General features: G+C 50.2%; 1 protein-coding gene across 1 annotated transcript in view; it reads right to left on the reverse strand.

Annotated features, from left to right (window-relative positions):
* Positions 1–1432: 1432 nt before the first annotated feature.
* RNF4 (ring finger protein 4) overlaps positions 1433–26584 on the reverse strand; it is a 34435-nt gene continuing 9283 nt past the window's right edge. The window contains exons 2-8 of the mRNA XM_021677716.1: positions 21763–21932; positions 18040–18154; positions 15890–15969; positions 5470–5479; positions 4898–5057; positions 4239–4287; positions 1433–3693 (exon numbers count right to left, since the gene is read on the reverse strand). Of these exons, the coding sequence (XP_021533391.1) occupies positions 3544–3693; positions 4239–4287; positions 4898–5057; positions 5470–5479; positions 15890–15969; positions 18040–18154; positions 21763–21771 (573 nt within the window). The 5' untranslated portion in view covers positions 21772–21932 and the 3' untranslated portion in view covers positions 1433–3543. The remainder of the gene's footprint in view (positions 3694–4238; positions 4288–4897; positions 5058–5469; positions 5480–15889; positions 15970–18039; positions 18155–21762; positions 21933–26584) is intronic.

Consider the following 26584-nt stretch of genomic DNA (forward strand, 5'->3'; position numbering starts at 1 on the left):
TTTATTATTTTTTAAAGATTTTATTTATTTGACAGAGACAGACATAGTGAGAGAGGGAACATAAGCAAGGGGAGTGGGAGAGGGAGAAGCAGGCTTCCAGCCAAGCAGGGAGCTGGACGCAGGGCTCGATCCCAGGACCCTCGGACCATGACCTGACCTGAAGGCAGGCACTCAACAACTGAGTCACCCAGGCGCCCCTCAAATCAGTATTTTAAAATCTTTCTTCAATGAAAGCAACAGTTCAGAGATCTTATTTATGAGTTCCATTTCAATCAAGGTAATTATCCAAAATCAGGACATAGAGAAAACTCTAGTCTCTTTGTAGGGAACTAGCCTAAGTGAAACCAAAACCTGGCAAAGAGTAAGAAAATCATAGGTCACTGTAACTATATACAAACATGGGTTTCAAAAAACCCCCCCAATATTGCCAAAACAAAGTAAGTAATATATAGAAAGAAAACATCATGAACAAGGTGGATTTATCCAAGAAATGCAAGGTGGTCGTACATTGGGGGGAAAAAAAAATCAAGGGACGTTAACGTAAATTACCTCTTCTTTCCCTAGAGTACTTTCAAACCTTAAGGACTGCAGCTTACCATCCCCTCTTGCTCTCCCAGGACCCCTGTAACTGACGTTTGCATTTTGACTTTTCACTGGCTTGGCGGGGGGGGGGGGGTGGGGGGGGTGGGGGTGGAGACTACACACAGGACACAGTTGCCCTCAAGGAATGTACACCCCAGGAGGGCAGCGATATACATGGGTTTCTCAATACCCACCAGAGCCAAGTGCAATACCAGGGCATGAAAATTATACAGTGTTTGAATAACTGCATTTTCCTCTGATCTAACTTGTCTCCAACTGAAGGTAAGGCCTCTGCGCTCCAGGCGGCCAGCACATTCACCTTTTCTATCTCTGGGGCCGCTCGACAGGCATGGCGAAAGGCAAGCTCTGCCAGCACCAACTGCCTGGGAATCCCAAACCGACTCCCTCTTTCCAGCTTTCCTGGCACTGATCACCCAGGACACTGACCAGCATACCATGCCCCCCTGGGCCCCGCCCCAGAGTGGAAGGCGACCACGTCTGGGTGGCTGAGGCAGGGGTGCACCACGCTGTCAGAATCCCAGGTCCATCTGAGTCCATGCTGCTCAGAGGCCCTCTCCTGAGCCGGCACTGGTCAGACAGCCCCACAACCAGCCTCACTTAGGGCCAAGGTAAAGATTCTGCTGAAGGATCCCAGGGCCTAGACTTGTCGTACCACTCCAAGAATGACCTCTCTCACCTGCTGGTTTCTGGATCAGTAGCCAGACAAGCAGATTTCCTGCACACTCTGACAAAATATGCTAAACTGGAGGCAGACAGGAATCACACATCTTGGGCAAAAGGGGAGAAAATCCATCCCAGAGAGCAAATGAATGCACGAAAGAAATCTGGTTTCAAATTAATGGTTTTATTTCCATCTGTAACACTAGCAGAGGAGTCCGAAACAGACTGATGTACATGGATATAGTTTAAATGTAACAAAGAAAGATTTGAACTATGTACAATGAAGAAAGGAAAATGATTTTTTCTTATCGTTTTCCTATTTTGCAGTTTCTAAATAGTAGAAACTAAACATTTTTTTCCCAATTTAATTTAGTATGAAGGAATACCACCTTTATGATCAACCATTTGTCCTTAAGCACAAAACTTAAAGGAGATTTTGGATGCATGGTCATCTTGGGTTTCTGAAGTCTGGGTACTGCTGGAACATAACAAAAGAATTTCCACGAAGCCCAGAAGGAACTTAACGGCAATGATGTCCAAATAGAGGGCAGACATACCGAGCATCGCGCCGATGAGAACTGATGTCCTGCCCTCCTCAACTCCAAGTAGAAAATTATTATTTTCATCCAAATTAACTGGAACTGAGCCAAACAGTTAAAAAGTCAGAATGAAGAATAAAACAAATTTCTTTTCACATAGAGGAGGGACACTCCTTCAGCCCCGTTTAAAGTGAATTCTGTGCCGAGTCCCTGCTCCTTCAGAAGGGTAAACTGAAGGTCAGTTATTGCTAGCAAAGCCAGAGGAGGCCCCGTTTCCACCTTGAAGATGTTTCACACGGAGAGGCTGTTGGTTTGGCTTAAAGCCCTCTGAGAAAGAGGGGTGCTGAGGCGGAGGCAAGTTGACACGGCGAGGCCTCTCCCCCACTAGCTGCCCCAGGCCCTGTGCTGTGAAGGGCAGCTCAGGCCACCCCGTTCCTCCTTGAGGACCAAGAGGCTCACACCCAGAAAGTTAAGCGGAGCGTTTGTTATCTGGCTGCCTTGGGGGAGGAGAGGCCAACCATACTTTGCCAACCAAACCTATGGAGCAGTCAAAAGCCCAAAGGATCAAAGCCTGAAAGGCCAGAGGAGCAGCTTCTAAAGTGAATGTCAGTGGCGTGGGGGTGTGGGTGAAAGCCAAAGAGCCCCGCTAATGGCAGGTGGGCCAAACTCTGAAACTCCGGGAAGCCAGGACTTGGACAAGAGCGTGGACATGGGTGGCTGGTAAGGCCGCAGGTACTGCCACCACCTCCCAGTATTGATGCCTGAGTAGACATCAGGCAGTAGGAACTGAGGGCTAGAGGGCATGTGGCAAACAGGATAAATTTTATCAGAAAAGAGAGAGGGTACCCGACCACATATCTGCCCTCTAGAGCTCGCAGGGCCTGTGCCAGGTGAAAAACTCTGGGACATGGGTTAAGTTCCTGAGAACAGGTGGTGAATAGGACGGGGTGGGACAGGCACTGCTCCACAGGCAACGTGAGGCCCCTGAGGGGACACTAAGAGTGCTACATCTCCTGGGCTGCTGAAAAGGAGGCAAAGAACAGGCTTTATTGCACATTTCGTTCTTAGGAACCTGGGAATTGCCCTGTAGAGATTCTCTTGATCTGCAGAAATCCCTGCACATCAATGCTAAGGTGCAGGTGGAATCACGAGTGACCTCTGACTCTCGAGGGAAGAAAAAGTCCGGTGGTTGTCTTTCCAGGGCTGTGCTCACACCTGGGATCCTTGGGCCGGATGGACCTTGTTTTGCTTGGTCACTGTGGCAGACAGATGCCTGGGTCGATGTCGCTCGCCCGGGAGAGCTGGGCGGACCTGCGTGCTCTCTGACCGGGGCCAGCCCCTTGACGACACTGCCAGGAGGAAGCTGGGGCAAACTTTCCAAATGGGGAAAAATTTCTTGGCAAACATGCAGGTTCCAGAAAGAGGCTAGAACCATGATTCTCAGTTCCAATGTGCCTAACTCCCTCTCTCCTACCCTGGAACCAGACCACCCAGAGGAGGAGAGATGAAGTCCCCGGCCTGGGCGGCCCTGGCCCCAGCTCCACAGCTGTAACCTGGAGGTAACGAAAGGGCCTAAGGGGGTTGGAAACAAAAGAGCAGTTTACATATCAGATGTTGGTTTTTGAAATATAGTCTTTTTGAGCTCAGGAAATTGAGGCAGAGAACCCATGAAAGGCTGTATGGAGAACCCAGCCAGGCTGTCTGTCTGTTCGTCCACCTCTCCTGAGCAGCTCTCCACACTTCATATATAAATGGGGTGGTATCGTTTGTGGTTGATCTTTTTCCTGCAAGTTGGGCAAGTGTTAGCATTCTTGAGGGAGTCACGGAGGCATTGGCTACAAAAGACGTGGCCACATTCTGTAGAAACAATGAGACGTCCATTCTGTACAATCTAGGAAACATAAGACGGAACAGCCTTCATGTTTGCCCTGGTCCCAGAGCAAGAGCAGTCCCCAGAGAACCTCACTTCTGCTGAGACAGGAGAGGAAGGGCTGGGCAGGTCTGGAGAACTGGATACCTACCTGCTCCGAGGGTCAGGCAAGCGGGGTCTCTGAAGCCACGAGCAGAGGCAAGAGCCGCTCTCCTGGCAGCAGCAGCCCAAGAGGGTTGGAGGGACCCCAGACGCCTGAACCCACAGGCCTATGGAGGTCTGGGGCAGTGCCGGATGGCCCAGGGGCCACAGGAAGCACTAGGAGCTTCTGCTGAGGCTGGAACGGGGAACGCACGGGATGGACACACTTCACGTGGAAGCCCAAGGAACACAGGGGCCAGAGGTGAAGGCTGCAGGGCCCAAGAAGAAACATGGGCCAGCCAGGCCTGACTGTGGAAGGGAGGTTTCAGATCCCACCGACAGAGAAGACCCTCTCTCTCATCTCATTCTTTCACTGAGGCCATGTGGAAACCAGAAGCAAGGAAGACACAGCTAAGGTTGCTTACCTCAGAGTACCCGTCCATGCAGATCGGACAACTGACAGTACCAGAGGGCCTAAAATCACAGTGCTTCATGTCAATTCCTCAGCAAACTCCAACTTTCAATTACTCTAAGTGGCTTCATAGAAGCAGCCCATACCCCTTAGCATAGGCACCAGGAAACTTAGAGAAAGGCCAGCGGCCCCAAGGGGGTGCAACAGGGAGGCAAGAGGGGAACCGAAGTGCAGACAACTGGAGGTGCCCTGTCCTCCCAAACCCGCAGCCTGTGCTCTCTGCCTGCCTCCCTGTCTGGGCCAGGAGCTGTGCCTAGCACCTCCGAGCATTCCTGCTGCAGATCACGGAGAGCCACAGGATCTGCTCTGCACGGCAGGTGGTGGAGTGTGTGCCACGCGCCCAGGGCTAGTCACACCCACCCTGCCAGTGCAGGCACAGTCTTGTCCCGCTGGGAACAGCTGAGCTGGCTCTGAATCCAGGCCCACCTGCACCCACCTGCTGGGCGGCTGCTCTGACAGGACCTTCTCAAGCCATGGGCTCACAGAACTTGTGGAAAGGTCCAGTATTTCCAGTACCCTACCCCTGAGAAATGGAAGGGGGTGGGTAGAGGATCCCTACTCTGGGGGACAAGGGGTCCCATGTGGCCAGCAGGGCGGTGGGAGTGCTGGTACCTGAGTCCCGTGGCTGCCTCCTCCCTGGTGTTTCGGGGGGTATGGGTGGTCACATACACGTCTCTGTCCCTGGATAGCTCCTCGTCATCACTGCTCACCACACAGCTATCGGCGTGGTCCTGACGTGGCCGCCTCGCGTTCCTCCTTGGCCGCCTCCTTTCTAAGATGGGAGTCCATGCTCAGGGCAGGGTCCCCAGCCCTATCACCTCACCACCCCCTTCCAGCCTGGGAAAGGCCAGTCCCAGACCCGAGAGGCACAGCCACCACCACCCAGCCCCACCCAGCTACGCAGAGGCCACCCTCCGGTCTTCCCAGGAGCCCCACCCCTGCCATGAGCATGTGTCTGAGCTGGGGGGCCGTCTAAAGCCTAAGATGGCGAGCATTCTCCAAACTCCAATGGGACCGTAGTTCAGCACTAGCAGTGCAGTCTCCTCAACAAGCTCAGAGCACTGACTGCAGGCTTCTTCCCACCCAGCAGTCTCACACCCACGGGCCTGGCAAGGACTTCAGCGCTGTACCCCCCACCCACGTCCATTCTGTATCCAAACCCAATGAAAGAGGAAACCACTCACCGTCAACAATCTTTTAAAAAGGAGGAAAACAAAAGAGAAAGACACAATCAGTATGACATAATATACTCTATATTTTAAAAAACTTATCTAAAATGATAAAATTGAAGCATTTCTTGTTTCAAATGCAAAATCCTCAGGGGACCAGGATTGGACAGGTGCAGGGAGAGGACTTGCCCCAGCCAGCACCGACAGGAGATCTGTACACCTCTCCTCTCCAGTAAGGCCCATCCCAGGCGCCTCTGCCTCCCGGCAGCTGACACGCTGCCCTTGTCCACCAGGTGCTGAGTGAGTCTGGAAGCTGCTGGCCTTGTGACCTGGGGAAGTTACTTACCCTCTGGGAGCTGTCAACTTCTCTTCTGGAGAACAGAGGCACCAATGCCCACAGCTCACCACACTGTTGGCAAGGACCAAGCAAGACAACAAGTGTCACAGGGCACTAGGGACACGGAGCCCAGTATTAGCTCCGTATGCTCTCCTTGTCCGATAGGGCCAAGGATAAGAGTAAGAATCTTGTATGCCATGCAGGCTATGCCAAAGGCAGAGCCTTACTGGGAGGAGGGTTTACAGTGTTTATTATTGGGAACAATTAAGTAATTAAACAAAGTAGGACATGCAGCGGCTCATGAGTGGCACACCAAGGACTGAGATCAATCCAATTCCGTGTTCTCTGGGCCTAGGAAAAAGGTACTGAGAACTCGACAAGGCCACATCTGATTATTCAAACTTACACTAGGACTATTTTTGCTACAGTAGTTTCATGCCCTATCTCTTCAATCCTCTCTGAGCTCGTAAACCTGTCTGCCTACCCTGGCACCAGGAGCACACCCTTTCCCTCTCGCTCATCACAGGCCATCAACTTCAGGAAAGTGCTCCCGACTGTTGTTCAAAGGCCTGCTGCCCACCCCTTCTTGGCTAACGCCCACAGTGGAGGGCATGCCAGCCTGCCCTGCAGAAACCGGAAGCTCCCTCCAGCCCAATTCCCTCGTGGCAAGGGTTCTGAACATGAATTAGGAAGCTCCCCCCAGTGAGGGGCACCTGGGTGGCTCAGTGGTTGGGCAACTGCCTTTGGCTCAGGTCATGATCTCAGGGTCCTAGGATCAAGCTCTGCATCGGGCTCCCTGCTCACCAGGGAAGTCTGCTTCTCCCTCTGACCCTCCCCCCTCTCATGCTCTCTCCCTCTCTCAAATAAATAAATAAAATCTTAAAAAGAAAAAAAGAAGTTTCCCCCAGTGAGACACTCAGAGGCCAGTTTCAGCTGCTGTAGGTGGTGGTGGTGGCAGACACAGCTGGCATCATGGCAGAGGCCGCAATGTCCTCAGCCTGGGCCCCTCCTCCCTTGGCAAGGAGCTGTGGTCGTGTTTCCTTGAACCCAAAGAGATCAGTGCAGATGGTGGCTCCCACCTCCTGCCCTTCTGCTTGGGGCAGAGGTAACAGCTTCCATGGTGGGTCAAGGCTGAGATGTCTAGAGTTATTCTTAAAGACCTGCTCCTTTAGCCTTTGCAATACCAAGAAGCAGCTCTTCCCATGTATTAAAATGCATTTATGCTTTAGAACAACTAGGGTGGATTCAGTTTTCCAACCTGAACCCTGACAGATGCAAACGGCCATCCGGGGAAGGAAGAAGGCCTAAGCATAAAGGTCTTCATTGTGCAGATGAGAACATAACCCACACCTGGAGCTACCAACGGTGCTCCCTCTTCCCCCTGGAGGAGGCTGGAGTGTGTGACTATGAACTTGGGGGACTGTCAATCTCATCATGGGGATTATACTGGAAAAAGAGCTTGGGCCGACAGGAGGTGGAGTCCCTATGAAGTCTATCAAAGGGGAGCTCTGAATTTAGCCAGGAACAGAAGGAAAATCTCCTGTGGGCGAGGATGATCCCAGCTTTCCAGCGCTCCAACATTGCCTTGCCTCCATTTGCCACGATGGGTCACTTGACCAGGTGTGGAGACACCTGGAAGGAATAGGATGCTGCAGGCTCCCCGGCGAGCAGGGTGTGGGAACGGAGTCTCCACAGGCTCTTGCGAGTCAGACCCAGCTCACTTCCAGGCAGTGCCGAGCTTGGGCCAGACCTGAGCCCCTGGGGAGGTACATTTGCGGCCTCATCTCAAGGCTCAAGACAGGTGCTCCTTACATAACTACTGGGTAAATGAATACACAGTGACCAGAGAGCTCCCCTCACTGGTGATGCCTCTGTCCCCATCTTCAACACAAAAGCTCAGAGAGGCAGCTGCTTGCCCAAAGGGTAGAAAACAATGGTGCCACAGCCTGGCTGAGGGACATGCGACACTGTGACTGGTGCTCCCTCCAGCCAGCAGCTGAACCACATCAAATTCCAGAACCCCGGTAAGTGTCCTCATGGCTGGGACCCTGAAGGTAGCACAGGCTGGGACCCTGAAGGTAGCACAGTGCTTCCCTGGCACAAGAGACAGAGGCGTGAAGGGTAGGGGAGGTCGGCGGGGGGGTGGAGGGTGGGGGGAAGCTCTGGGGCCTCTGATCTGGCCGAGAGGCCTTTAAAAGAAACAAAACCCCTGGTCTGAACAGCTGAGTTAGTACTGTGGCAAGTGGCCTGAGATCAGACCCTCTGGCTTCTCTTTCTTGACTATGGGATAAACCGCAGGTCAGAGCACCAAGAGACAAGTGACGTCTGGAGAATGGATGACCCGCAGTAGGCACCCGACTCCAAGTCGGTCATGCGAAGGCCCTTTGAGTTTCTGAAGCACAGCTGAGCCTCAGAACGCCTGCAAGTGCTGACCCACGTCACAGGCCCCTGGTCAGAGGGGGAGGACAAGCCCCTCTTCTACCAATGGACAAAACCCCTGGCATTCTAGGTCCCTCCTGGGGCTGCAGCCAATATGCTGGGTGAAAAAATGGGACAAGACCAAGCAGGAGTCCCTGGGGTCCTCTGCAGATAAGCGGACCCCTGGCATCTCTAAGGACACTCCCCCAGCCAGGAGCTCCGCAAGCCACTTGCTTTCGATGACCTCCCCACGCAGCTTGGCATGTTGCCACACGGGAAAAAACAGCCACCTCCAAGCACTGTGCACGTAAGCGGCTAGTCTTTAGCTCCAACAGTTGCACACAGCACGCAATTACAGATTCCTAATCCTGCAGCCGTGACAGGAGGACCAGGAAAACTGGTTCTGACAGTTAGGTTCCAGTCAGAGTTCATGCTCCCTGCTTGATTCCACATACAACTGTTGCCCTGATTCCTGGACATGGTAACCGAGCCCTTCATTCTTCATAGAGAATTATGTTGCTTCACTCATTCTAGCAGTCACTGGGTACCCCTCAGGCCCTTGACTAGTCCCACAGAGATGGACAGGGCTCTGTCCTTGCCTGTAAGGGAGCTTCAGTTAAGCAGACCCCCCCCCCCCTTTTTTTTAAGATTTTATTTATTTATTTGACAGAGAAAGAGACACAGCGAAGAGAGGGAACACAAGCAGGGGGAGTGGGAGAGGGAGAAGCAGGCCTCCTGCTGAGCAGGGAGCCTGATGTGGGGCTTGATCCCAGGATTCCGGGATCATGACCCGAGTCAAAGGCAGACGCTTAACGATTGAGCCACCCAGGCGCCCCTAAGCAGACCCTTTCAAGAGACTCATGAATGAAGAACTAGGCAGGTACGGAGCGAAACACAAATAGCATGACTCACTGGTATGCCATGGAGACAGACCAAGAAGACATTCCAGGGAAACCAACCTGACTTTAAAAGAAACTCTTTGAAACAACAAAAACAACAACACTTTTTTGAAATTCAATGAGGGAAAACAGTCTAAGCGAATACGATTTTTTTTTTTTTAAAGATTTTATTTATTTATTTGACAGAGAGAGAGAGACCACGAGAGAGGAAACACAAGCAGGGGGAGTGGGAGACAGATCGGGGAGCCAGATGCGGGGCTTGATCCCAGGACCCTGGGATCATGACCTGAACCGAAGGCAGACGCTTAATGACTGAGCCGCCCAGGCGCCCCGCAAATACCATTTTCAATATCTTCCCTCTTCAAGACACAAGTTTCTTAAAGAGAGGAGTAAATCTTTTCTATCAATGCGTCACCCCCTGTAGCTAGAGCAGAGGCTGATATGCTACAAATGCTCATGAAGGGGCGGGCGCCTGAGTAGCTCTGTTAAGCATCTTCCTTTGGCTCAGGTCATGATCTTGGGGTCCTGGGATCAAGCATGGCATCCAGCTCCCCATTCAGGATGGAGTCTGCTTCTCCCTCTTCCTCTGCCCCTCCCCTGGCTCGTGCACTCTCTAATAAACAAATAAAATCCTAAAAAAAAAAAAAGTGTTCTGAAAATCCACGTGAGAAAGCAAGAGGATGGAAAATATTAGCAGAGCTTTCCAATAAATGGCAGGCTAGTATTTCCATCAACTTTCCCACTGAAAACCACCAAACAAGATAAAACATACATATTTTTAAATAAAGAGGCATCCAAGAACATACTTGGTCAAACTGAAGGGAATACAATAATCCAGAGGGAAAGAAAGCACAGAAGATTCTTCAAAAACTGAAGCTTACTTGTGAAAGCCTCACCACGAAACCAAAGCCCAGGCAGGACCTGTGGGGGCAGGTCATCCAGTGAAGGCCAGCTACCTTGTGCAAGCCAGGCTCAAAGAAAAGTCTCAGGAATTATCAAAGAACTGACACACACAATGTATTTTCTGACCAATAATGCAATAATTCAAAGAATCAGTAACAACATGGGATGCCCGTGTGGCTCAGTTGATTAAGTAAGCATCTGCCTTCAGCTCTGGTCATGATCCCCGGACCCATCGGGCTCCTCCTCCCTCTGCCTTCCGCTTCCCCTGTTTGTGTGCACGCACTCTCTCTCTGACAAATAAATAAATCTTAAAAAAAAAACCAACCCCAAAAAACACGGATCTATAACCACAACAAAAAGGAACTAAAACCCCAACATGTTTGGAAGTTAAATACTAATTTGATAAGTACACGGAATTGAACGTATAATACTAATAACAAAATCTGTAGGATATAGCTTAAAAATATAATCTTAAAGGCATTTATTAGAAAAGAAATGATGAAAATTAAGTTAGAAAAACAGCAAAATAAACTCAAAGAAAAAAAGCAGCAATCCTGAATGAAAACAAACTTACACAGAAAGGAACCACAAAGCTAAAAGTTGGTTCTCTGAAAAATCTAATAAACTTCTGGTGATACTAATCTAGAGACAGAAAACACAACCAACATCAGAAAAAATGAAAAAGGAGCCATCACTATGGGTTCCACAGAACATTAAGACATCACAAACTTATACCAATAAAAGTAAACATTTTAAAGGAGATTGACAACTTCTGAAAAACTTGAGGCTAGGTACCTTGACTGTGGGGTTCTACTAAACTTGCAAGGAAGTCCGGAGGACAGAAAAAAGGGTGCCTGACTCACTTAATAAAGATACCAGTACTCTGATACCAAAAACCTCATAAGATATGTGTACAAGATAAAAGTTACAGACAAACCAATTCTACTCATGAAGAGAGACAGAAGTCGTACATAAAACAGTAGCAAACAGAATCTGGCAAAATATAAAAAGACCACAACATTTTATAGTTTAACACTAAAAACCAATGTAATTCTCCACTTCAACATATGAAAGGGGAAAAACTATCATTCTGTGGAAGTATTAAAATTCAACATTGATTCTTTTTTACTTAAGAAGCAGCACATTTTATTTTTTATTTATTTGAGACAGTGCACGCGCATTCGTGCAGAAGCATGGGTGGGGGCAGAGGGAGGAGAGAATCTTTTTTTTTTTTTTTAAGATTTTATTTATTTATTTGACAGAGAGACACAGCAAGAGAGGGAACACAAGCAGGGGGAGTGGGAGAGGGAGAAGCTGGCTTCCCGCGGAGCAGGGATCCCGATGTGGGGCTCGATCCCAGGACTCTAGGATCATGACCTGAGCCGAAGGAAGACGCTTAACGACTGAGCCACCCCGGCGCCCCGGGAGGAGAGAATCTTAAGCAGACTCTCATGACCTGAGCCGAAATCAAAAGTTGGATGCTTAACCGACTGAGCCACCCAGGCGCCCCAAATTCAACATTGATTCTTGAAGAAACTTGCAGACCAACAGAAAATAGAGGGGAATTTCTCCAACCCTAATAAAGGGCATAAACAATGACAGCAATAAAACCTACCACAGAGAACTTATTTAACGGTACAAGTCTGAAAGGATTCCTTCAGATTTGGGATGAGACAAGAATGTCCAGGACTGTCACCATTTTTATTCAGGCAGTGCTGATTTTTCTTTAGCCAGTGTGTTAAGAAAAAAAAAAAAAAGGAAATAGAAAAGAACCACAATTTATTCTGTGTACACAGAAATCCAAAAGATTTCCAGATTAAGAATTGCTACATTGAAAAAGTATCAAGAGATAAAAATCAATTGCATTTCTTTGTTTTTATTTTTTAAATATTTTATTTATTTATTTATTTGAGAGGGAGAGAATAAGAGAGAGAGAGCACAAGATGGGGGGAGGTCAGAGGGATAAGCAGACTCCCTGCTGAGCAGGGAGCCTGATGCGGGACTTGATCCCAGAACTCCAGGATCATGACCTGAGCCGAAGGCAGTTGCTTAACCAACTGAGCCACCCAGGTGCCCCTGCATTTCTTTATATTAGCAAATAAAAACAAAAAACAAAAGGAAATTTTATAATACCATTTTTTTAAAAGATTTTATTTATTTGACAGAGACACAGTGAGAGGGAACAAAAGTAGGGGGAGTGGGAGAGGGAGAAGATGGCTTCCCACTGAGCAGAGAGCCCGACGTGGGGCCCGATCCCAGGACCCTGGGATCATGACCTGAGCCGAAGGCAGGCACTTAATGACTGAGCCACCCAGGCACCCCTACAATACTATTTTTTTAAATAAAGATTTTATTTATTTGAGAGAGAGAGAGATAGCGAGAGCAGGAACACAAGCAAGGGGAGTGGGAGAGGGAGAAGCAGGCCTCCTGCTGAGCAGGGAGCCCGATGTGGGGCTCGATCCCAGGATCCTGGGATCATGACCTGAGCCAAAGGCAGATGCCCAACGACTGAGCCACCCAGGTACCCCATACCATTTTTAATAGCTTCTTAAAATACTATGTATTTAGGAATAAATCTTTTTTTTTTTTTTTTTTTTAAGATTTTATTTATTTGACAGAGAGAGACAGCGAGAGGGAACACAAGTAGAGGGAGTGGGAGAGGGAGAAGCAGACTCCCCACTGAGTAGGGAGCCTGATGCGGGGCTCAATCCCAGGACCCCGGGACCATGACCTGAGCCGAAGGCAGACACCTAAGGACAGAGCCACCCAGGCGCCCCCAGGAATAAATCTTCTAACAAAAGATTTGCAAAACCACCACAAGGAACACCACAAGACCTTAGGAAGAGGAGCTAAAGACCCCACCTCAAACACAAAAGGCAATTCAAATGTGTTACAGACTCACTTGTAGAAAGCTAAACAGTAAAACTCAGAATACAGAATGGATTTTTACATGGATTATCTTCAACAAACTGATAAATTCAACTGTATTAAAATTAAGAACCTCTGTACATAAATCGAAAAGAAAAAGACCTCTCAGAAGAAGACACCAAACCTAACTAGTGGCAAGCTCATACTTAATCACTTATAAAGAATTCCTAAAACAAAACAAAACAAGGCAGAAAGGGGTGCCTGGTTAGCTCAGCCAGTAGAGCATGCAACTCTTGATTTCAAGGTTGTGAGTTCAAGCCCCATGTTAGGTGTAGAGCCCCCTTAAAAAGATGTCTGGGGGGGGCGCCTGGGTGGCTCAGTTGGTTAAGCGACTGCCTTCGGCTCAGGTCATGATCCTGGACTCCCGGGATCGAGTGCCGCATCGGGCTCCCTGCTCGGCAGGGAGTCTGCTTCTCCCTCTGACCCTCCCCCCTCTCATGTGCTCTCTCTCATTCTCTCTCTCTGAAATAAATAAATAGAATCTTTAAAAAAAAAAAAAAAAAGATGTCTGGGGAACACACACACACACGCGGCAGACAACCAAATAGGCGGGGAGAAGACAAGGGGTTGCTCCGTTCTTGTCAGATCAGTTTCTTTGGCTATTGTAAAAGTTGTACATACAACATGTGCGTAAAAAAAAAGATTTTAACAGGAACTTCACAAAAGACAAAAATGAACTACCAATGAACACAAAAGGTGTTCAACCATCAGACTGGCCAGAAGTAAAGTGGTGGTGAGCACTGAAAACACTGGTAAGAATGTGAACAAGCACAACCCCTTTAGAAAAGAGATGGGCATTAATCTAGTAAAAATCAAAGATACACATGTCCTGGGATCCAGCAGTGATGGCCTTTTTTGGGTATGCAATGCCCAAAATAAAAGTTAATTTGGAGAGAATATACCTAAGCAGAGATGTACAGAAGTGTTATCACTCCTTACGGTATTTTTTAGTTTTCCTAATTCACTGGGGGCTTTGGAGTCTTTAGAGAGTTGGAAAAAGAGTCTCAGTCAAGTTTCTCATCAGAGGGCTCACTAAAGTTCTGAAGTCGGGCCTGGATGGGGGGATGCAGATATTCCGGTCTTTAAGGTACAGAGCTAGCTTCTCCCAGCAGGGACAAAGAGGTACACGTGGCCTGTTCCCACAGATTCTGGTTGAACCAGTAAGGTCACCCCAATTTGGGAACCAGTAATTTATCCATTCACACTCTCCTGCAGGTGAGGCCTGGGGTCACCCTGAACTTAAAATTCACCTAATGGATGCTCCTTGTCCTAAGTTAATACTATTAGTTTTTCCAAGTAGATATGCTTAGAGTGAGAACTTCAGCCTTATATGTATTTCTCACTGTAAATTTAAAAACTGGCATTTGAATTTATTAAAGTAAACAACAAAAAGTAGAGAATGGTTAGAATCAGGAGTGCTATAAAGCCCAAGACAATTATTTTATGGCTGGGAACCTGAGACCATGGTAAGGTAAGTCCTATGACCAAAATAACCAGTATATCTAGGACCAGAAAACCAGGACTCCCACCTCCTAGGCCAGTCCCCCCTCCCCCCATCTCTGGCCTCTGGCCAGCCATCCACTCCCAGGGCAGCTCCCCCAACCCTACCAGTCCTATTCTACATCTCCTGATGACTCTCCATGCCCAGGGAGACACAAAGAAGGTAGGAAAGGTCAGGAAGGGGCCATTGGGAAGGGCAGTCTAGTCATTAAAAAAAGAAAAAAATCCAAGGCATGAAAGGGGATTTCATGATGCTGGCATGTCACAGAACAGAAGCCAATCATTGTCTCCTTGAGGGCTGGAAGGTCTTAGAAGCAGAATCTTGGGTTTCCCCCCAGGGCTGCAGGTCAGAGACTGAGTGTCAGAGAAAATACGGGTTTCAGCTGCCATTCCTTGGGGGAGCCCAAGGATCCCTAGGATCCACTGTGGAGTCCACGTGAGCACAGGACAGAGTGGGGAAGGATCTGTGCCCACAGGTATCGGGGGGGGGGGGCGCGGCGGGTTGCGCAGACACACAGTAGGACTGGTGGTTTTCAATCAAGACCAGAGTCTAAACCTCTAAATCTGTCAAGACAGTTCCCCATCATCACCCTTCTTTTCTTTTAAAGAAGTCTTGAAGCTTCTCAGCGTAACCCTATTCTGAAATTGTAAGCATAATCAGAAGAAGCCAAGGACCAGTGGGCCCCAAGGCCACGGGGAGACTCCGTTACTACCAACCCCAGTCCTCAGCAGCACCTGCCTCCTACTTGCTCCACTCCACGAACTGCACATCAGACCAAACAGCGCTCAAAAGGCATCCTAGAGAGGCAGCCGCATGCCCCCACGTCCTGGAGCAGGTCTCCTTCCCCCAGGGCTACACGGGGCAAGTGTGCTCTTTGCCAGGGTCCACAGCTGGTGCCACGGAAAGGGGGCACAAGCAGCTTCCCAAGCCCCATCCTCCCTGGAATCAAGCAGCGATGCAGGGTGCCTGCTCCCTCCAGCAGTGCTACGTAAGCCTTCTCGTCCCCACCGGCTGGGAGGGCGAAATCACACTTACCGGGCACCACTAGGTGCCAGGCAATCAAATCCAGGGTGACTTTTAACCCTCCCAATACCCTACTGGCACGGAGGGCATATCCCTATTCAGAGTGAATAAGGCTAAGAACTTGCCCGAGGTCACACAGCTGGTATAAAGTGCAGAATAGGGGACACCAGAGGTGGGGTCTCGGGGCTCCCCTCAGATGGCTTCTGTGCCAGCCGTGGAAAGGCCAGGGCCACACAGATTTACTGTCCACAGGTAACAAAGCCACAACAAAGGATTTTCCAGAAATACTTTCTATCTTGGGCTCTAGTCACTGAGTGCCCGAGTTTCTTCGGCACAAACCATAACCTGTGACCAAGGCCTTCAGAAGTTGGTGCTGGCCAAGTTCCCACAGCCAGGAAGGATCACCCGTCCCGCTCCGACACTTACCACGACAGAGTCATTGTGAGTCAGGTCAACGACCACAGGCTCTAACGATTCACAGGTGAGATCCACTATTTCATCTCCAGCTTTAAAATAAAGCATTTTGACAAGCATTAGGAAAAAAGTAAAGGCATACCGCTCTAAGCTTCATTAAATGATTGCAAATGGAGCACAGGCTTATCCCAAACTAAAACCCCCTCAAAGTACAGAATGCAGATCATCAGGTCCAATCCCTTTTTCAGGGGTGACCGAGTACCAATGAATGCCCTTTCAGCACTTTGAGTGTCGGTATGTGGTTCTGACAACTACACCAAGGGGAGGGGGTCATGTCTGTGTACACACAACCCTTCATCCCTATGGCCACACATTGTCACACTAGGCCTCAGTGCCCCCACCTGCCCTGTACAGGGGAGAGGCAGAGACCTACCTGGGAGTGCTGGGGGACATCTGGGGAAAGGACCAGGCATGCTCACCTCAGGGCCTTTCTCTTTGGCATGGACCCGCCTTAAACCTCCTCCTCGAGGCTGCCGCTCTCCCACACACCTCGTCAGGCTCAGTTCTGCACCCTCATCAGTGAGATACTCATCTCCATGTGGCTCTCAAACGGGACAACAGGGTGGTGTTTACTGATCCCTTAGACTCCCAGCACACCAGAATGGGCTGGGCCTGTTCTGTAGCTTGCCTGTGAGCCCTAGGATCCACTGTGGAGTCCACGTGAGCACAGGACAGAGTGGGGAAGGATCTGTGCCAACAGGTATCGGCACTTCTGTGTGGCAGGTAAGAATGAACCACAGAGGATAATTTCCATTTATATTAACTAAAAAAAGATTTACGATCATTTTTGCTTTTATTATAGCACTAAAGAAGTACGAGAGTAGGATTTTTAGAAGTGGTATTTATTTGGAGACAGTAACTCAAAACATTTAGCAATTCAAATTTGCTTTATTTTCTTCTATTAAAAAGTCTCACAGGAATAAAACCCACAATATATCAGAGATTGTAATTTATACAAAATGACCTCGTCCTTTTTAAAAAATAGCCCATATACTGAAATACTCTAAGTCACAGAGCCATTCCCGTTCTGGTGGACATAATTTCTGGCTCTCACAAAAGCCATACTCCCACAGGCAGCATGGCACACAGTCCTGCACGCGTGGTAAGGCGGCCTGTGGGGAGGGAAGGGCTGTGCGGGACAGCAGTCAGGCCCGAGACCCCTCACGCGCCTCGTGTCCCGATCAAGGGGCCTCCCGCGCCAGCCTCTAGTGCAGGACGGCAGAATTCGGACACCAGGGCATCAAGTCTGGGGCAGAGGGAAGGGAACAGCAGGGCGGCCAGGGTCTCAGCCTCTAGGCTTCTAAGAATTCACAGAAGTGAAATTCAGGAGCCACAGAGATGATATTGAGAACTTCACTTCTCTGAAGGGCCCATGAAATCTACCTCAAGACAAGCTCCTTCTCTCTAAGTGTCAGTTTTCAGGCATCATAGTCATTAAAACAATCTCAGTACATGCAGAGCAGAGAGACTCAACTCAGGCCATTTGCCATCTCCCTCAGCAGGCAGAGGGGGAAAAAAATCAATCTGCCTCTGCCTATAGCAACTCCCTCCAACACAGGTGGCTCTGTCCACACACACACCTTCTTGGGAAATTTTGTGTCTCAATGAAAAAGAGAAAAGGAAAGCCTGAGTACTTCAGGAGGCCAAGCGAACTGGACGTACAGTTTCAAATCTAAAAGGTGGGCCCAGGGCGGTCTCCCCTCCCCTGCTGCACATTCCCAGAAGGCTAACTGGTTAGCCGTGCTGAGTGGCTGTCAAAACCCGTGGAGGTCTTACGCCACCAAAGAGGGAAGGTCTTGCTCAAGTCAGCTTTCAGTTTTGAGTGGTGGGTGAGTGCAAGACTGCGCAGGTCTTATAAAGACAAGGACAGAAGCTACCCCGTGTACGTAAGTGTTAGCTAACAGGCACTGAGCTAAATGTTCACCTTAATGACAACTCTACGCGGTGGCATCAGGACGATCCCAGTGGGAGGGTAATGGAGGCTCAGGCAGGTGGTGTGGCCTGCACAAGGCCCCACAGCTGGGGGGCTCCAGTGCTGGACTCACCCATGCACACTGCACCCTGCCAGCACCCCATGGTCACAGCATTCCCGGCGATCTTACCACTTTCCACAAGTTCTATGGGTTCTGCTTCCAAGGCCATCTCAGGAGTGGAGGCTGCTTCCCGAGTTCGCTTCTGGGCTTGTCTAGAATTTACTGTGCCACCACGGCGCTTTCTCTGAGGGTATCCAGGGGAAAGAAACAGTCACATGAGCCCCTGACTGATACAACTTCAACAAGAAGAATGAAAGGTCAACATGGGAATGGCTCAACTCATCAAGAAGAGTAGGGAGATCACGGGGCGTCTGGTTGGCTCAGTCAGTTAAGCGTCTGCCTTCGGCTCTGATCATGATCCCAGGGTCCTGGGACTGAGCCCCACCTGGGGCTCCCTGATCAGCAGGGAGCCCGCTTCTCCCTCCCCCCTCCCCCCAGCTTGTGTGCGCACATGCGCACGCTCCCCCTCTCTCAAATAAATAAAAAACCTAAAGAGTAGAAAGAGTAAGAGACCAGTGAGCCAACCTGAGGTAATGGGTCCTTTCAAAACTCGACATTCTAGGACACCTGGGTGGTATAAGCAGTTAAGCATCTGACTCCTGATTACGGCTCAGGTCATGATTTCAGGGTTGTGAGATGGGAGCCCCGCGTTGCGCTCTGTGTTGAGCATGGAGCCTGCTTGAAATCCTCTCTCACTCTGTCCCTCCCCCCTCTCTAAAAACAGTAACAAAAACAAAACTTGACATTCTAGAACACTGAATATTTAAAAGAGAAATAATCCTAAACATATAGTGAACATGAACTCTATAAAGCTAAACTTTGTTATATCAAACTATTGGTCTGTCAAAATTACCTGATACACAACTTTATACAAGCCTCTGACCCAGGTCAGGACTTGGCCAGAAACCCCTCCTTTTCACCAAAAGTAGCAGACCTGCCCTGCTTGGATCTGTATTTGGCCTCACTGAGGCCATTCTGTTGTTTCAACCCAAAGACCCTCAGTTTCCCACATTTCCATCCACTGTGGAAAGTGGGTTTTTTCTTTGGGAATTCATCAACCTTTAGGGTGCTAGTCAGTGCAGCTCATAACCTCACAATCATGGCCCTGAGCTCAAAGAACCAAAGTTCCCAGTGGCTGCCCAGGAACCCTGCCTTCTGGAAGGCTCAGGCTCTCAGCTGGCGCTATCTGCAGTCCAAACTCCCCGAGCCAGCCGTCTCCCCAATCCTTGAGGGCTGGCTTCCCAGCACGCTCCAGCACTTCTGACCAGGCTGGCCCTAAAACCCACGGTGAGAACACGCCCTGTATGGCCTTCCTCAAAAGAGACCCAACCTCCCACCTGACCCTGTCACCTTGTTATTCCCACCCTGCATGGCCCCCGCCAATCCCGGCTCCCTGTGTTTCTGGTTCCCACTGCCACTGGGCCCAACCATGCTCTGAACTGGGTGAGCTGGGGTGGTGATTCCTCTACGGAGCCCAAACCCTCACCACACCAGCCTTGCAGAGCTGGCATGCGGATGAGAGGGCACGATGTATGCCAAGTACTGAGCACAGACACAGGATGCCAGCACAACCCTAACTCCTTGGCATGCCTTACTAAGCATTCTGTCCCTGGAAACTCTGTAAGGATGGACACTGTTGGTGAGATGTGCACAAGACCTAAGCGTGCTGGCCAGGCAAGAGAGAGAGATGCCTGACTCCTGCTGTATTCCAACCATGCCTCGGTGGCAAAAGGCAGCCTGGGGAGTGTCAGAAATTAAGATTTGGGTTTAGCAACTTCCTGTGAATCTAAGGACAGATGAACCATCTCCAGGAGGGCCTAGAGACAAGCGACCACAGTTGTTCAAAATTCTCCCGCCAGGAGCTGCTGTCTGTCTGTCGAGGGAGCTGCCACTCTAGCCTCAGCAGAGTCTACGGCCCAGTGTCTACCAGCTCCCCTCGCTGCCACCAGAAGACCTGGGCTACTTAAGCTTTCCCCGTTTCTCTCTGAAGTTTCTTTGTATTTTCCTTCCTCTGCAAAGGACCAAATATTTCTTAGGAGATACTGCTGAACAGAACCCTTCATGCCCCACCACAGCCACCTGTATGCTTTCTGGTCCCCATCGAGGGGGGCAAGCAGCAGCCATGGGCCCTGGCCAAAGTCGAGGTGCTGGACTCGGACACCATGGGCACTGCAGCAACATGTGCTCTCCCTGCTCACAACCTCTACCCTACACCCCACAGCAATCCTCTTCCCTGGCAGCTTTCTCACCCCTTCCGTGCCTGGACTACCCATTCCTCCCCCTCTTCATTTGGCCAATTCTTACACAGCTTTCAGAAACCTATGCAAATTTCACCTCCACTATGAGGCTATCCCTCACCCTCCCAGGTTGACCATCTCAGGAGTCAGCACCCCCTCTGAAGCCCTGCACCCCCCACATTCCCCAGAGGGCAAGGCGTAGGGGACTGCTAGCTCAGGGCCAGCCTCCAGAAACCCTAGAACACTGGCAGAGATTCTCCCTGCTGCCCTGTTACTCTCAGCGTGGCTGTCTCCCTTTGCACGAGCAGGAGAGGTTCACAGCCTTCAGTTCAAACTGACCACGTAAGTTATTTACGCCATTGAGGAAGCTTAACCAACTTCTTCACAGTCACATAAGCTACACTGCTCTAACCAGATCCTGCCTGGGCAAGGCGTGGGCTTCAGAGGGGAGGTGCCCAGGCTCAGGACATGTTTCCCTACAAGTGAGCTGCAGGGACAATCTGCAGATAAGGAGTCAGAGTGGGAAGTCACCTGCCTCTTAAAAGGATATGTCCAGGGAAACAAAGGCCCTTTTGTGTACAAACATCAACGGTGGGCTCTGAGCACTCTAGGCACTGGGAGTGGTCAGGACGAGGTGCAGCCAGGGGCAGGGAGTGGAATCTACAGGATTTCTACTGCTGTTCAGTCTCACCCTGCCCGCACACTCACAGCACCTCTGGAGCCTGGGGAGAGACTATGACGCTGTCGTTTCCCAGCTGGTCCACCTGATACGAATCCAGTATCTCAGAAAACAACTGTTTTGAGTTTAGATCATATGAGCAATCTGGTCAGCAGGGAATAAACTAAGGAGGGAGACCTTCAGGCAATCTTCTCTGGAGCTCAAGGGGCTCCAGGGGACACCTGCTAACACGGCACAGCCTCTGCAGTCTGATAAATGCTCTGAACAGACTTATCGACTTTGGTCAGTGAGTGTAAGAAAACTCTCATGAAGGATCATTACCACTATGCTCACACTGGACCAAAAACTACACAGGGAAAGGAAAGAGAAGGGAAAATGGAACACTGGATTGTGAAGGATTAAATAAACCAGAGCCCTGGCATTTCCAGGACACGGACAGCTGCTCTGGGGATAGAAAATTTCCAAACCCGCAGGTATTACTGTTGTCTTCAGGACACCACCCAAAACACTGGACTCCTCCAGACAACTAAGTTGTGTAGCTGCCCTCAGTCCTGTACGCTTTTCCTTCGAGAACAAGGGTTACTGAGAGGCACCTTTATGGTACTCTCATTAATGTGCCATAAGAAATAAGGTAGTTGCTTAGCCTCGAAAATACAATTCATGAGGGGGCGCCTGGGTGGTGCAGTCGGTTAAACGTCTGACTTTGGCTCAGGTTGTGATCTCAGGGTCCCGGTATCGAGCCCCATGTTGGGCTCCCTGCTCAGTGCAGTTTGCTTGTCCCTCTGCCCCCCCACCCCCACCTCGTGGGCACACTCTCACAAATAAATAAAACAACAAAATCTTTAAAAAGAAAATTCACAAGCTGATAAAACTCACAGTACTCATTGTGCTCTTTGACTTCACCCTACAGAGAAGGAAGGGACCTGTACAGAGGTTGGCAAGGAAGCTGAACGTTGACTGTTTTCAACTTCTCACATCCGCTGGTTACTCATCCTCTGGCTAGCACAGCAATTTGCAGCCAAGTAGATTTCCAGTATCTTCAAGTCCTGAAAAACAAGGGTATCAGGGTGATAACTGCTCCCACCTACATCATCAACAAGAAAGCTCAGTGCGATCCTTTACTGGTACTTTGCTGAACACTGCATGTAACTCATGTGCTTGCTTGCATATTCTTGAGAAGCAAGCACTCTTATAGAGCATTGGGCCACTTGATCCCAAAGCCTGAGATCAGGCCCATTATGCCACCGCCTGCCCTTCTTTCTGGCGGCTCAAACGCATCCAGAGTCTTGTGCCAGCTGCTGGGAAAAGGCAAGAGAATCTAAACGGCCACACATGACCTCGCAGACTCCTTGCAACCAGGTGGGCATGGAGTTTCTGAGGCCAGAGCAGAGCCCAGGGCCTCTGGCTCTTTCCACAACTTCACTGTTGCCCTCTGGAGGAGCTGATAATGCAGAGGAGGAGACGAGAGTCACCTGCCCTGATTCATCCTGCATGCCTAGCTGAGACTTCTGTCACTGGCAACAGGTGAGTGGGAAAGAACCAAGAAACTGGATTGGGAAGCTAAGTGGGAGGTTCCAGGAAGGGCAGTGAAAGCAGCAAGTGAAGAACCTGCTAGAGAACTGAAAGGCCCTAGGATCTCATTCAGGGCCCTTCCACTGGGAGGCGGAAGCTACCCACCCTAAATTCAGTGTCAGAGATGCAGTGGAAAAGGGAGCAAATGAGAAACAAAAACATGGAGTCAGAAGCCAGGAGTCAGCGTGTGTGTCATCAGGGTAGAAGGGGCAAAGCTGGCTTCTGGCGGGGGAAGCCCTGAGCACTGGGCACGGCTGAGGGACTCAGGGAGAATCAGAGCAAAGAGGAGGCTCTGTGGTCACCCACCCTGGGCAGTAGTGCTCTGGACAAGGACAGGGGTTCTCAAACTTGAGCCTGCACCAGCCTCACTAGGAAGGCTTGTGAGACCAGAGTCTCTGACTCAGCAAGTCCGGGATGGGACTCAAAATTTTACATTTCTCACAAGTTCTGAGGCAGTGCGAATGGTGCTGCTCCTGAGGCCCCACCACAGGAACCACTGGACCAGGACAAGGACCCTGGACAGAAGGAGCCTATCTGAGAAGTGCTGAGATGGCAGGAAAGACAGGACCACTCCCAAATCCATGCACCCAGTCATCCCCGCGGCTGCTACCTCCTCCTAACAGATCTCCCACCTCCCAGTGCCCCCTCTACTCTACTGCCAGCACAGCTTCCTAACGCACACAGCTGGCCACAGCAATCAGAGCACATCTCTAGGGCCTGACGGCTGGGATCGGTCGGGCGCCTCCAAACCCCTACTTGTGCCCTTGGGCAAAGCACCAAACTCTGTGCCCTGTTTCTTCGACAACAAAACAGAGCAGCACCTACCTCAATGGGTATGTGAGGATTATAGGGGCTGGCAGAGCACTTGGAACAGTGCTGCACATTTTAAAGGCTCAATAGCCACGGGCTGATGTCGCTGACTCATTCCACCAGCACCAGCCTTGCAGTCCCTCCAAAAACACCGCCCATAGCGCAGCTCCGCCCCTCTCCTCAAGCCTAAAGTGCTGAGTAATGCCGCACCCAACCCAGCTGGAAAAAGACCGGCTCCCCACCTCATTCGCTCATCAGTATGGCTCCTGCCCTGCGAACACAGCATGAATAAACCCAGTCATCAGCTCCCAATCTGGTGGAGGGAGGGAGGGAGGGAGGGCTGGCCCTGGCAGACAGCTCAGTGTTGGGACTGAGATGTATGAGCTACGTGTAGGAAACACAGGACAAGGAGAGGCCAGAAGGTTTTTCAGAAGCCTTCCTGATCCATCCCCTCCCCCCCCCGGCCTTTTTTCCCCAAGAGAAGCCCCTCTAGAGGGACTACCCGGCCAGCTGAGCCTTTCTCTATTACCTGGTGGTCTGCATGTGTCCACATCTGCTCCCCTGCCACCTCATTACCCACTGTGACCCTGACCGGCTGCGAGGGATGATCTCTTCACTGTGTCACTCTGTGGGCAGAGGTGCAGCTGGCATGCAGCACGACATCTCCTGACGCCCACACCACGGGGCCACAGGTGCCCCTACTCACAACGGCACACGCGTTCCTGGTAAGCTTTCCATGGAAACTGGCCTTCAGGGACCAACACCGCCCACCTGCTTTGAACAGCCTCTTAGGACTCACAAGACCACCACCCGTTCTGGAATCTAACATACCTGTGAATGTTTCTGATCCCAAGAAGTATCTCACATTTGGGTGTACACCCATGATGTAGCTGTTTTGGGGAAAAGTTATCTACCTCATGGTGTATGTTAGAACTGAGAAGAATCGGGGGCGCCTGGGTGGCTCAATTGGTTAAGCATCTGCCTTTGGCTCAGGTCATGATCCCAGGGTCCTGGGATGGAGCCCCCCGTCGGGCTCCCTGTTCAGTTCAGTAGGGAGGCTGCTTCTCCCCCTTCTTGTGCACACGCTCGCGCTCTTTCTCTGTCAAATAAATAAATCTTAAAAAAAAAAAAAGAATTGAGAAGAATCTTTGATAAAAGCGTCACTGGCAGAGAAGGAGATCCGCCTGTTGAAAAATGGGAAAAAACGTAATGCACAACCGTGGCCTGGCCATAAGCCTCTTGCCTCCCACTTGGTTACTTTTTAAGCCTTTAAACATGGTTGTTAAGACCTGTCCTATGACTGTCCCAGAGGCACCCCAACTCCTTGGCCTGCACGCCCTCCCTACTCTCTGAAACCCACCTCCTGCAGCCCTGCAGCCCCAGCAAGACCACCCGGGAGCTCCCCTGGCTCGTTCTCACTCTCCACGCCCAAGGCCAGTCCAGCAATCCGTTCCAAATCTGTTTGCTTCGTCTGGGCATAGTAAGAGTTAGTGGTCAGAGGGCACAGGAAGTTGGAAGGCTGGCCTTAGGGAAATCTACCAAGGGGCTGGATGTCACCAGAGAATGAGGTGGGAAGCAGAGGGCATTCCCAGCAGACCAGTGTGGGTTGCAGGAAAGGAAGCCTTCACAGATTACAGTGTTCCTGATACTGCAGGGGATAGAGGCCACCGGATTAATAATAAGGCTGACCAAAGCTGAAGCCCAGACGTTCCTTGTACTATGTGCAAAACACTGCTTTCCAACATAGTTCATTTAACAGTCCCATCGCCCAAGAAGTGGGAAGGTATTATTAAGGTTACCATTTATTTATTATTTTTAAAGATCTGAGAGCGTGGGTGCCTGCGCGCACACGCACACAAGCATGAGGGGCAGAGGGAGAAGGAGAGAATCGCAAGCAAACTCCATGCTGAGCAAGAGCCCAACGTGGGGATCGACCTCACAACCCTGAGATCATGACCTGAACAGAAACAAGAGTCAGACACTTAACCGACTGAGCCACCCAGGCACCTAAGGTTACCATTTTACATGCAAGAGAGCTAAGGATGACCGTTAAGTAACCTGCCCAAAGTCCACGACTATTAAACAGTGGCCTGGATTTAAACCAGGACAGTGTGACAGCAGAACCCACACTATTAAATAAATACCATGCCAGAATCAGATGTATTATTATAGAAACAATTTGGAAAATGGATGTTTTCCAGGTTTTCAAATTTACTTTGTCCAGGAAGAAAGTCCTTCCAACACTACCATCACTCCATCTCAGCAGATGGCGCCCCTGATCCTTTAGTTTCCAAGGCAAACCCTGTAGTCATTCAGGGCGCCCTAAGTGCTGTGAGGGCAGGGCACAGTCTACTTTGTACCTAGCTAATGCTGCTCACAAGCACTCATGTTTACCAAGGGAATCAATGACTCGGGAGGTGAGAGTGGGGTGGTGAATGGTGTCCCTGCAACTAAGAAAAGACCCGGGGTAGAGCATGGCACTGGGAATGGCCACAAAGGCTAGAGGCCAAGAATTCCTAAACCCCTGACAGGAAGGTAAGGACAATTCACACCAAGGTAGCTAGCTAGTCACAGAGCAGGAGTGACACCGTAAAACTGATCAGGGAAGGGAGAAAAGAAATAGGTGTTGAGGGTAGACAGTTTTAGTTTTAGAAATGCTGGCTATGAGATACCTAAAGGCAGCTGCAACATTTAGGAGAGAGAACTGGAGTAGAGATAGAGGTTTTAGAATCTGTGTTTAAATCTGGGGAGTCAGGTAGCGCAAGAAGAGCCTATAAAAAGAATAAAAAGTCAGAAACAAAGCTTTGCGAGAACCTGGAGGCATCACTTAGACCAAGCCGGCGTGTCAAGGAGGAAGCAGCAGTCAACAGGCCAGGGAGCTAGAATGAGGCCAGTGAGGCGGCCACAGGAAGCCAGTCACTGGTGATCTAACAAGTGCAGGCCCAAAGTGATAGGAGTTACTCAAGAAACAAACCAGCTGGGGGGCACCTGGGCGGCTCAGTCGGTGAAGCGTCTGCCTTCGGCTCAGGTCATGGTCCCGGGGTCCTGGGATCGAGCCCCATATTGGGCTCCCTGCTCAGCGGGGAGCCTGCTTCTCCCCCTGCTTGTGTGCATGCGCTCTCTCTCCCTGACAAATAAATAAATCTTAAAAGAAAGAAACGAAACGAAACGAAACAAGCAAACCGGGTGGGAGTGGGGTGTGCAGAACGAGAGAAGCTGCCCTAGCTGAAGACTGTGTGGGTGGCGTGAGAGAACAGAAGACAGCAAAGATGAACGGCTGGATCATAACTCACCTCCTAACCCACACCTCAAGGGC

Source organism: Neomonachus schauinslandi, chromosome 2, assembly GCF_002201575.2.
Source record: "Neomonachus schauinslandi chromosome 2, ASM220157v2, whole genome shotgun sequence".
In the NCBI taxonomy this organism is placed as follows: domain Eukaryota; kingdom Metazoa; phylum Chordata; class Mammalia; order Carnivora; family Phocidae; genus Neomonachus; species Neomonachus schauinslandi.